Consider the following 10,984-nt stretch of genomic DNA (forward strand, 5'->3'; position numbering starts at 1 on the left):
TCGTGAGACGATGACAAGCTGAATCTGTTTGGGATAAATGGTGTTAAGAGATTATTTAATTTTTTAGCTAACTTGTACGTAGGTGTAGGTATTTGACTAATTATGGTGCGGACGCTACATCCTCCCCTCTCCTCACCTCCTCCTTCCTCCGCCACCCCAGTTTGCCCCGCGCCTGAGTGAGGTCAACTGTCCACATTTTTTTTTGTTTTATTATAGGTTTATTCAACAATATTAAATACAATTAGACATACATATATACATTTTTTTTTTACAAAATTGGTAGTTGAAAAGGGAGAGCGAGAAGCAAAGCTTATGGGGAGTTGCTCTCCCTTAAGGAAAAAATTATTTTTATTTATTTATTTTTGTTACATGTTAGTATGGTACATACACATCTACACACATATATACACACATGCATACACACACACACAAGCACTCATCGAAGCAACACCGCTCGTCGTCGCTCGTCGTCGCGCGACCAAGAAGGAGAGGATTTACAACGAAAAAGGAAAACCTGGTTTGTACTGTAGGGGTGGGGAGTGAACGTGAGTGCCCGAAATGGTATCTATGCAGTGCTAGTTAATTGTGTTAACTCGAAATTAGCAAAAATGAATGAAAACGACTCGAAAGCCAGTTGCGAATCAGAGCCATCTGGAGGCAATCCACTGAACCGCGATGTAAACAATAAACAAAGCACCACGTGTTATGACAATGATTTCTTAGGGTTTGGTAAGTACGAAAGAAAGAACTTAAGTAGATTATTAGAGATAGAGAGAGAGATGAGCAAAAATAGGACTCGGTGGGAAAATGAAATCATGGACTTAAGAAAAGAGGTCATTGGTTTAATTGATTGTTTATCTAAGACTAACCATGAAATTTCTGACCTGAAAAAAGCTAACTTGGATCTTACAAACGAAATTAAAGAAATGAAAAGAGACATAAATGAACTGAAGAATGAAAATGAAAAGAAGAAAACTAATGATAATAATAGCGAAAATCTAAAGCAAGAAGTGAACAACAAATTCCAAGAATTGACACAAAAGATCGAAGAAAACTTAGGTGGGGACAGTATCCAGGAAATTAAGAAGTGGAAAGAAAATATTGAAAATAAAGAAATTGCTTTCAAAGAAATAGTCAAGCAGCAAATGCAAGATAATGCAAAAGACACAATCATTCAAGTGATTAACGAAAAAGCAAATTGGGTCAGGGACACAGTAGATAGGAAGAAATGTATTGTGGTTTATGGGCTTAAAGAAAAACAAGGATTGGCGAGGTACATGAGAGAAAAAGAAGAAAAAGAGACAGCAGTAGAAATCCTTAATGAAATTCAGGGGGGAGATAGTGATTCAGGCACAGACTTAGAAGAGACTTACAGAATTGGTCGCTATACTAAGGATAGGAATCGACCTCTAAAGATAAAACTAAGGTCACAAGTGGTAGTAGAAGACATATTTGAAAAAGTAGGTAACTTGGCAAAGAGTGAAAAATACAATAAGATATGGATAAAAAGAGAAATGAGTACTGAGGAATTAGAAAAAGAAAGGGCGCTAAGAGAAGAAGCAAAGGAAAAAAACTTGAAAAGATCGGAGACAGAATGCAAAGAATTCCAGTGGAGAGTAATAGACTTGAGATTAAGACAATGGCGCTTCAAAACGAACAAAACAAGGGAAGAAGAAACCAGGGAGAAGGAAGAAAATTAAAAGTGGCCTATACCAACATTGACGGACTAATTTCGGGACTGAACGAACTCAATGATTATCTGTTAGAAGCAAAACCAGACATAATGGGAATTGTAGAGACTAAACTAAGAGGTGAAATACCATCCACTGTTATCGGACAAGGTTTATACAACTACTGGATAAAAAACAGGGACAAGAAACAGGGAGGGGGAATCATGTTCTTGGCCAAGAAAGACCTAAAGGTGACAAAAATTGCAGAGGGCAAAGGTAATGCTGAATTGATCATGATAAAAGTCGAAGGCAAGAATATGAAAAGTAGAAAGTTTGTGGTGACTTATGTGCCTCCAAAAACAAGCGCTTGGAAAGAAATTGAACATAAAAAAATGCTAGATGACACAAGAAAATCACTCAATGAGATACTAATGGGTAAGGGTAATCTGGTAGTTATGGGGGACTTCAATTGCAAAGAAATTTGTTGGGACAGCATGACAGTGCAAGGAGGAGATGACTCGTGGGGCAATGTACTGCTAGATATGACCATGGAGTACACAATGACCCAATGGGTCCATGAAAACACAAGGTACAGAAATAATGAAGAGCCATCGAAACTAGATCTAATATTTACAACAGAGCCTGAAATAGTGCATAAAGTCCAGTATGAGACACCAATTGGAAAGAGTGACCATGTACTCATCGAAACTATACTAAAGGAAGAAATAGACATAGAGAGGAACGAAAAGCATAGGAAAGGAAGACTGAGGTACAACAAAACAGACTTTACAAAACTAAAGACATTCTTCCGGAATGCAAACTGGGAAATATTTTACAGGGAAGAAACAGCAGTGGAAGAGAAATGGAATATATTGATGGAAAACTACAATGAAGGGGTAAACAGGCATGTACCAAGACAAAAGCGAGAGAGAGAGTACATTAAATGTTGGTTCAACAAAAGATGCAGTGAGGCAAAAGACAGAAGGGACAAAGCTTGGAAAAAGTGGAGAAAAGACAAAAAACAAAGCAAATGGCAAATTTATGTTAACTATAGAAATGAGTATGTTAATGTGAGAAGAGAGGAGAAAAGGAACCATGAGAAGGATATTATAGACAAATGCAAAGAGCAACCCAAACTATTCTATCGGTATGTGAATGGTAAACTTAAAAACAAACAGGAATTGGTGAAACTATGCCAAGGAAACATAGAATACACAGAAGATTTAGAGATGGCCGAAGTCATGAACAATCACTTTAAATCTGTTTTCACCAGAGAGAAAATACCGAATTGTGACATAGACAAAAACAAGAAATCTCCCCTCATGAATGAGTTTACAGCATCACTAAAGGAAATATCAGAACATTTATCAAGGCTGGATGTCAGAAAATCACATGGCCCGGACGGTATTGCAAATTGGATTCTAAAGGAGTGCAAAGAAGAACTAACAGACAAAATACACATCTTAATAAACAGCTCACTCAAAGAAGGAAAGATACCCGAGGACTGGAAAAACGCTAACATTGTACCAATACACAAAGGAGGAAACAAAGAAGAACCCACCAACTATAGGCCAGTATCACTAACAAGCACCATTGCCAAAATTTGTGAGAAAATAATCAAGAATAGATGGGTAAAACATCTGGAAGACAATGACATATTAAACCCAAGACAATTCGGATTCAGACAAGGAAGATCATGCTCCACAAACTTAATATGCTTTTACTCAAGACTAATAGACATAGTGCAAGAAAGAAATGGATGGGCTGATTGTGCATTCCTAGACTTGCAAAAAGCCTTTGACAAAGTACCACACAGAAAACTACTAAAAAAACTGGAACACATAGGAGGAATACAGGGAAACCTACTAAAATGGATAGAGGACTTTCTGACTGGTAGAAAGATGAGAGTAGTGCTCAGAGAAAAATATTCAGACTGGAAAGAGGTGATCAGTGGAGTACCGCAAGGATCTGTGCTGGCACCAATAATGTTTGCTATCTATATGAATGACATGGATGAGGACGTGAACTGCTACATGAGCTTCTTTGCCGATGACGCCAAACTGCTAAGGAAAATAGAAACTGATGAGGACTGTGAAGCACTGCAAGAAGACCTAAATAGGGTATGGAACTGGAGTCAGAAATGGGAAGTGGACTTTAATACTAAGAAGTGTAGCATAATGGAGTTTGGAAAAAGCAAAAACAGAATATCAGGAAAATATACAATTGGAACCAAAGAAGTAAAGAAAGTAGGATCCGAAAAAGATTTGGGAGTAATTATCACGAACGACTTGTCCTATGATATACAGATTAACAAAATTGTCGGGGAGACTTACAACTTGCTAAGATCAATAAAAGTGGCGTTTACATACTTGGACGAAGACATGATGAAAAAAATATTGGTTACATTGATAAGGCCTAGATTAGAGTATGCAGCGACATTGTGGTCCCCCAGTACCAAAAAGAATATAAAGAAAATAGAAAGAATCCAAAGAGCAGCTACAAAAATGGCACCTGCACTTGCAAACCTATCATACGAAGAGAGATTGGCTAAACTGGAGTTACCGACACTGGAGCAAAGAAGAGAGAGGTGACCTATTGACCATCTACAGAATCATGAAAGGCACAGAGGTACTCGATAGTGAGAACTTACTTAACTGGGACAAAAGAAACACAAGAGGACATGGAAAGAAAATAAAAAAACATAGCTATAGAAGAGAACTGAAGAAAAACAGTTTTCCTCATAGAGTTTTGGACACTTGGAACAAACTGGACAATGAAATAGTATGCGCAAAAACCATTCATGAGTTTAAAAACAAACTAGACACTGCAAGATACAAAGGCGGGACAACACGAGCATAGCTCCCCTTCCCGCAAAATACAACTAGGTACAACTAGGTAAATACATATATATACACACACAATGACATGCGTCACGACGTCCGCTAACTCCGACCTCACGTAGAAATCGGGGGCACGAGCGAGCATCGCAACTTGTGGGGGTCAGGTGAGAGGTGAGAGGTCAGGTCGATTGTTGACGGGACGATAATTGCTTAATGCGCAGATCTGGGTCACCGTGACCTGCTGGAATAGAAAAAAAAAGAGCGGCAGTCTTGGGCAGTGCATGACAGTTTCTCCATGAATACAACCATGAAATGGACCTGAAGTGTTCAATATACTAATACTTATAGATTAAAGACTTTTTTAAGTATCGTTTGAATGATGATAAACATTTTGTCTTAGGTAAATCCTTTTCCAGTTTATTCCATGTGTTAACACCTATAATAGATAAGCATTGGCTTATTTTGGTTGTTCTGTATTGAGTTTTAAAGAAGTCGTTTGTTTGCCTAGTCGCATAGCGAGTTTCGTAAGTTGAGTAAAATTTCAATATGTTTTGATTCATGTGTTTATTGTAGATTTGGTGCATAACAATGGCAGTTTTGTACTTTATTAAGTCATTGAATTTGAGTAGATTTAGTTTTTTAAATAAATTATTTGTATGTTCCAAACGACCTACATTGCAGATTATACGCAGTGCCATTTTTTGAGAGGTAATTATGCGTTGAAGATTAGTTTGATAAGTATTACCCCAAATTTCTGAACAATAGTTTAAGTATGGTAGTAGTAGACTACAATAAATGGTACGTAAGGTATTTTCATTGAGGATATTTCTCATTTTATGCATAATTCCTAAAGTTTTGGATATCTTATTTATCACGTGATTTATATGATGTTTCCAATTAAGTTGATCGTCTAAATACACGCCTAGGAATTTACTGACGGACGCTTTTTCAATAATTTCGTTGTTTATTTTGATCGGCTTAGTACTTTCATTATTTTTGTAGAAAAGCAGGTAGTTAGTTTTTGATACGTTTAAGGATAGCTTATTGGCTGAAAACCAGTTGGATAGTTGACATAATCCTTCATTAATTGTCTTGATCAGTTTGTCGGAATTTGTATCGGAGCATAGAATGGTGGTATCGTCGGCGAACAGTATGAATTTCATAAGGTTGGATACATTTGTAATGTCATTAATGTATAGTAAGAATAGTTTGGGTCCTAGAACTGAACCTTGAGGTACTCCGCATGTAACTGGTAGAATGTGTGATCTTTCTTCCTCAATGGCCACATATTGTTTCCTGTTTTTTAGATAACTTTTAAACAAGTCATTAACTTTACCTCTTAGCCCATAGTATTCGGCCTTTCGAATTAGGATTTCATGATTTACTGTGTCAAATGCCTTTTTAAGATCAATAAATATGCCGGCTGTCTTTTTCTTTTGTTCTATATTGTTAGTTATCTCTTCAATTAATTCCATTACTGCTGTAGACGTTGAAAGATTTCGTTGAAATCCATATTGACTATGGTAAATGACGTCATTTTTTTTTTAGAAATGAGTCAAGGCGAATTGTGAATAACTTTTCAAGAATTTTGGAAAACTGTGGTAATAGTGAAATTGGTCTATAGTTATTATAACTTGATTTGTCGGCTGATTTGAATATCGGTATTACTTTTGCTATTTTCATTGCATCTGGAAATATCCCTTGTTCAAATGATTTATTGCATATTGTCAGAAAATGATCTTTGATGATAGGCATAATTTGTTTTATGAGGTTCATATTGATTCCTGTGCAATCGAGTGATTTCTTGTTCTGCATTGATTTTACTGTGTTCATAAGTTCGTTTTCCGTGACGGGTTTTAAAAACATAGTGTTATTTATTCGGTGTTTCAAAAATGTCTCGTAAGTTTGATGTGTTGTCTTTATTTGTTTCGCGAGGTTAAGTCCTACATGGGAGAAAAATTCATTAAATTCGTTTGCCACTTCTTTTTTAGTTTTTCCTTTTTTAATAATGTCTATGAATTCATTGGTGTTATTAATTTTGTGCCTAGTTAAGTTGTTTATTACTTCCCATGTCTTTTTTATATTACCTTTATAACCTTCAAGCAGTGTGTCATAGTATTTTTTTTCACAGTTGCGTAAAATTGTTGTAAGTTTGTTTTTGTACACTTTGTATTTGTTTTCGTCTGTCAAGGACTTGCTTTGAATTGATTTCTTGTAAAGTTGGTTTTTCTTTCGACACGCGTTCTTAAGACCGTTTGTAAACCATGGTTTTGAGTTTACGTTACGTGGTTTTATTTCTACTTCTCTCTCTGGGCAGCATTTGTTTACATTACTCATGATAATGCTTACAAATTCGTTATATGATAGATTGGCATTTTCTGACTCGTAAACCTGATCCCAATTTTCTTCTTTTAAGCATTGATTTAATTTTGCAATATCTTTTTCGTCAATTTTACGTTTAAGTACAATTCTGGGTTTTGTTATGCAGTGCATTTCTTTTGGACTGATAGTGAATACCGGTAGATGGTCACTTATATCACTTATTAAGATACCACTATGAATCTCGGAGTTTACAATATTGGTGAAAATGTTATCTATCAATGTTTCACTTGTATTTGTTATTCGGGTTGGTTTATTTATCAAAGGATATATACCTAAAGAGAAAATCATATCTGTAAAGTGTCTTGTTTGTTCATGAGTCTCATACTTAAGTAAATCTATGTTGAAGTCACCACAGAGATATAGATTTTTATTTCTAAATGGAGTTATGATTTCTTCAAGCATATTTGTGAACTCATTGATGTTTGTGCCTGGCTTTCTGTAAATACTTGTTATGACGGTATTCTTTTTAGTTTTACTGAAAATCTCAACAGCTACGCAATCAAATAGGTTTTCATACGAATTAGTGGATTGATTTATTAGTTTGCATGAAATTGATTTTTTTTATGAAGATAGAGACTCCGCCGCCTTTTTGGATCTGTCTATTAGCACTGTAAGGAGTATAGTCTTGTAAGAAGTTTACTAGACATCCTGGGTCAATCCATGTTTCGCTTATCACTATAACGTCAAAGCTTTTATTGAGTAACTTGAGATAACAGTCAATTTTCTGATAATTGGCGTTTAGGCTCCTTGCATTGATGTGAATTAGTGTGAAACCATCAATATCACGAAATACCGTGTCAAATTGTGTATCACTATAGGAATCGCTGTCTTTTGTTAGTTTTGAGTAAAAATTTAATTCGGGGTCAATTTGGGTATTATTGTGATTAAATATCGAAAATTCCTTTTCTGATATTTTGTCTATTTCTTTATACTTCTTAATGGCGGTATATACATCTGGGTTTTTTGATGCGAGATTTGGCGCGGAAAACAAAATATTAATTTCTGTGTTTGAGATGGCATGATAGGGAAATGTTTTTGAGCAGTCTAGGCAGAACCAGTTATTGAAAATATTGGGGTTATTTTTGGCAGTATTTACGGGTATATTTGCACACATGAAATGATATAAATGTTTGCATAATGTACATTTGAGGTGATTGGTAGGGACAAGGGTATGGCATGAAGAACAGTTTTTTGATATGTTTGTTTTAGTTTTTGTGTTAGTTGTAGTGTTCATGGTTATGTTTGTGTTAGAAGATTAAGGAATGTGAACTATTGAAATTCAACTAATTGTTCAAGATTACTTACTTGATGTACTTTTTCATCCTTGCACTTGATATACACCTTGCAGTCTCTTGTCCATGTCGAGATGATCTTCCCTTGTTTCCTCATGTCGCGTGCTGTTTTGGCAATCTCTCCGGTTCGTTTTGTCAGGTGTTCATTCACGTAGACGCCCGTCCCCTTCAATTTCTTGGCGTTTTTCAGCACGTTCACCTTCGACTTTCTTGAAACGAATCTCACGATCACATTTTGGGTACCGTCCTGTTTTCTTTTTCCCAGTGTATGGCAAGCTGATATCTCTGTGTCTCTGATCTGTATTCCCTTGTTACTTAGAGAATGGATCACTTGATTTTCTACAATGTTCTGACCACTGTTATCTGCACTATAGTCGGAGTCACCTTTCACAGCTTCCGAATACGTTTTCACAATCTTTAAACCACTGATGATTATATCTTCTCTCCTCGTGTACTGCTCTAGGTCTTCCACTCTAGCTTGGAGATTAACTACAGTTGATTTGAGATATTGTATCTCCTGCCTTTGTTGTTTAACTATCTCTTTCAACTCGATTAGGAACTGTTGATCTTCTTTCCTTGCTTGCATCAGGAACTGTCTGTCCTCTTCTCTTGCTTTCACAAGACTCTCCACCATATCTTCAAGTTTCTTGGAGCTGTTGCTGTTTCTGGTATGTGCCATGTTGAATTACTTTCTCGTAGGGAGCGCTGAGCGGAGGGTGTGAACGGCACGAGAGTCAGAGAGCTTGAACGAGAGGGCTACAGTTGATAGCCGAAATATAGGATTTTTCTTTATTCGAAGTTTATTCTTTCTCCGACTGTGGGTTCCCGTGTGTAATTTACAAATGTGCTACTACATTTCTGTTTAGAAATATATATATATATATATATATATATATATATATATTTATATATATATATATATATATATATATATATATATATATATATATATATATATATATAATACATATACATATACCAAGGCTTTTTCCCCCTTACAAGGAAGGTAACCAAAAAGGAAAAGGCATATAATCGTTCCCACGCATTCCATCCCTGAATGCACTCCACACCCCTCCACCCTCCCTCTTATCTTAGCACCTCCTGGATGACGGGTCATCCCTGCACCTTGTCCACTGCCCTGGGTCAGAAGCAGTGTCGTAAGACACAGCACATCCACAGCAAGGCCGCTTCATTAAATCGGCGACCACCCCACTCCGTTCCCCATCCATAAAAGAATACGGGGAGAAATCCCTTCGGGCTGCGTCAAATTTTGCTCACACATACTACCTCAACCCCCATCCCCTCACCCATTCCACCTCATGCATCACAACATCATCCATATACAGCCATTCTCCATTCACCCCTGTCTTCTGTCCTCTCCAATCCTTCCTCAACAGACATTCCCCTCTTCACCAAAGCCCCCTTCACCCCATCCATCCACCTCATCCTAGGACGTCCCCTCATGTCCACTCCCTCCACATCTGCCTTCCATACCTCTTTTACTAGTCTTTCTTCACTCATTCTTTCCATGTGTCCAAACCAACCTAATACTCTTTCATCAACCCTATCTCCCAAATCCCTTTCCACCCCTGTTCTCCTCCTCACCTCCTCATTTCTCACTCTATCTAGCCTAGTAACCCCTATCATACTTCTCAGACACCTCATCTCAAACACATTCAAACTCCTTCTCTCTTCCTCTCTTATGTTCCATGTTTCTGCCCCATACAGTGCTGTTGGCACAATCACTCCTTCCTACAGTCTCCTCTTAGTCTCCATTCCCAATTGTCTATTCCTCATTACACTCTTTAATCCACCAAGGCATTTACTCGCTTCTCTCAATCTACATTCTACCTCCACCTTCACTTCACCTTTTCCTGCCACATTTGCACCCAAGTATCTAAAACTATCTATTTCCTCCAGTCGCTCTCCCTTAATGCCCACTTCCAGTATGCTGCCACTTTCACCCCTTGTACATCTTATCACCTAACTTTTACCCACATTTATCTTTAGCTTTCTTCTATCACACACTCTCCCAAACTCTGTCACCAACTTCCTCAATCCCTCCTCCGATCCTGCCACAAGTGCAGTGTCGTCAGCAAACAACAGCTGGCTCATCTCCCACTTTTCTCCATTTTCTTGAACCAACTCTAATCCTTGACCCACTACCCTTGCATTTACCTCTCGCACTACCCCATCCATGTATAAGTTGAACAGCCAGGGCGACATAACGCAACCTTGACGAAGTTCCACCTTTACCTCAAACCACTCACTCTCTCCATTTCTAATCCTGACACAAGCTCTACTACTCTCATAAAAACTCTTGACAGCTCCTAGAAGCTTTCCTCCTATCCCGTATATCTGCATAACCTCCCACAGTGCCTTTCTGTCTACCCTATCGTAAGCCTTTTCCAGATCCATAAAAGCCCAAAAAACATCCTTCCCCTTTCCTATAGTTTTCTCACATATCTGTCTTACCACAAAGATCTGATCTACACAACCTCTCCCCGTCCTAAATCCACACTGTTCCTCACCAATTACTCCCTCTGTTCCTCGCCTAATCCTCTCAATCAAGATCCTCCCATAAGCCTTCCCAACTACACTTAACAAGCTAATCCCTCTGAAACTACTACATTCACACTTGTCCCCTTTTCCCTTGTAAAGAGGAACTATACAGGCACTCCTCCAGTCCTCGGGCACTCTACCCTCTCTCTAGCAAACATTAAATAACTTCACCAGCCAGTCCACCATCACTGTACCTCCTTTTTTAGACATTCTGCATGGCATCCATCTAGACCAGGTG

General features: G+C 37.7%; 1 protein-coding gene across 1 annotated transcript; it reads right to left on the reverse strand.

The window, feature by feature from the left end:
• Nucleotides 1–4,587: 4,587 nt before the first annotated feature.
• LOC143029522 (uncharacterized) lies at nucleotides 4,588–8,770 on the reverse strand. The gene is made up of 2 exons (XM_076192177.1): nucleotides 8,198–8,770; nucleotides 4,588–4,751 (listed from the first exon to the last, which is right to left on the reverse strand). Exons 1-2 carry the CDS (start codon nucleotides 8,768–8,770, stop codon nucleotides 4,671–4,673), a joined length of 654 nt encoding a protein of 217 aa, XP_076048292.1. The 3' UTR covers nucleotides 4,588–4,670.
• Nucleotides 8,771–10,984: the final 2,214 nt, after the last annotated feature.

The sequence above is a fragment of the Oratosquilla oratoria genome, chromosome 11, assembly GCF_046742065.1.
Source record: "Oratosquilla oratoria isolate Oo_2021 chromosome 11, ASM4674206v1, whole genome shotgun sequence".
NCBI lineage: Eukaryota > Metazoa > Arthropoda > Malacostraca > Stomatopoda > Squillidae > Oratosquilla > Oratosquilla oratoria.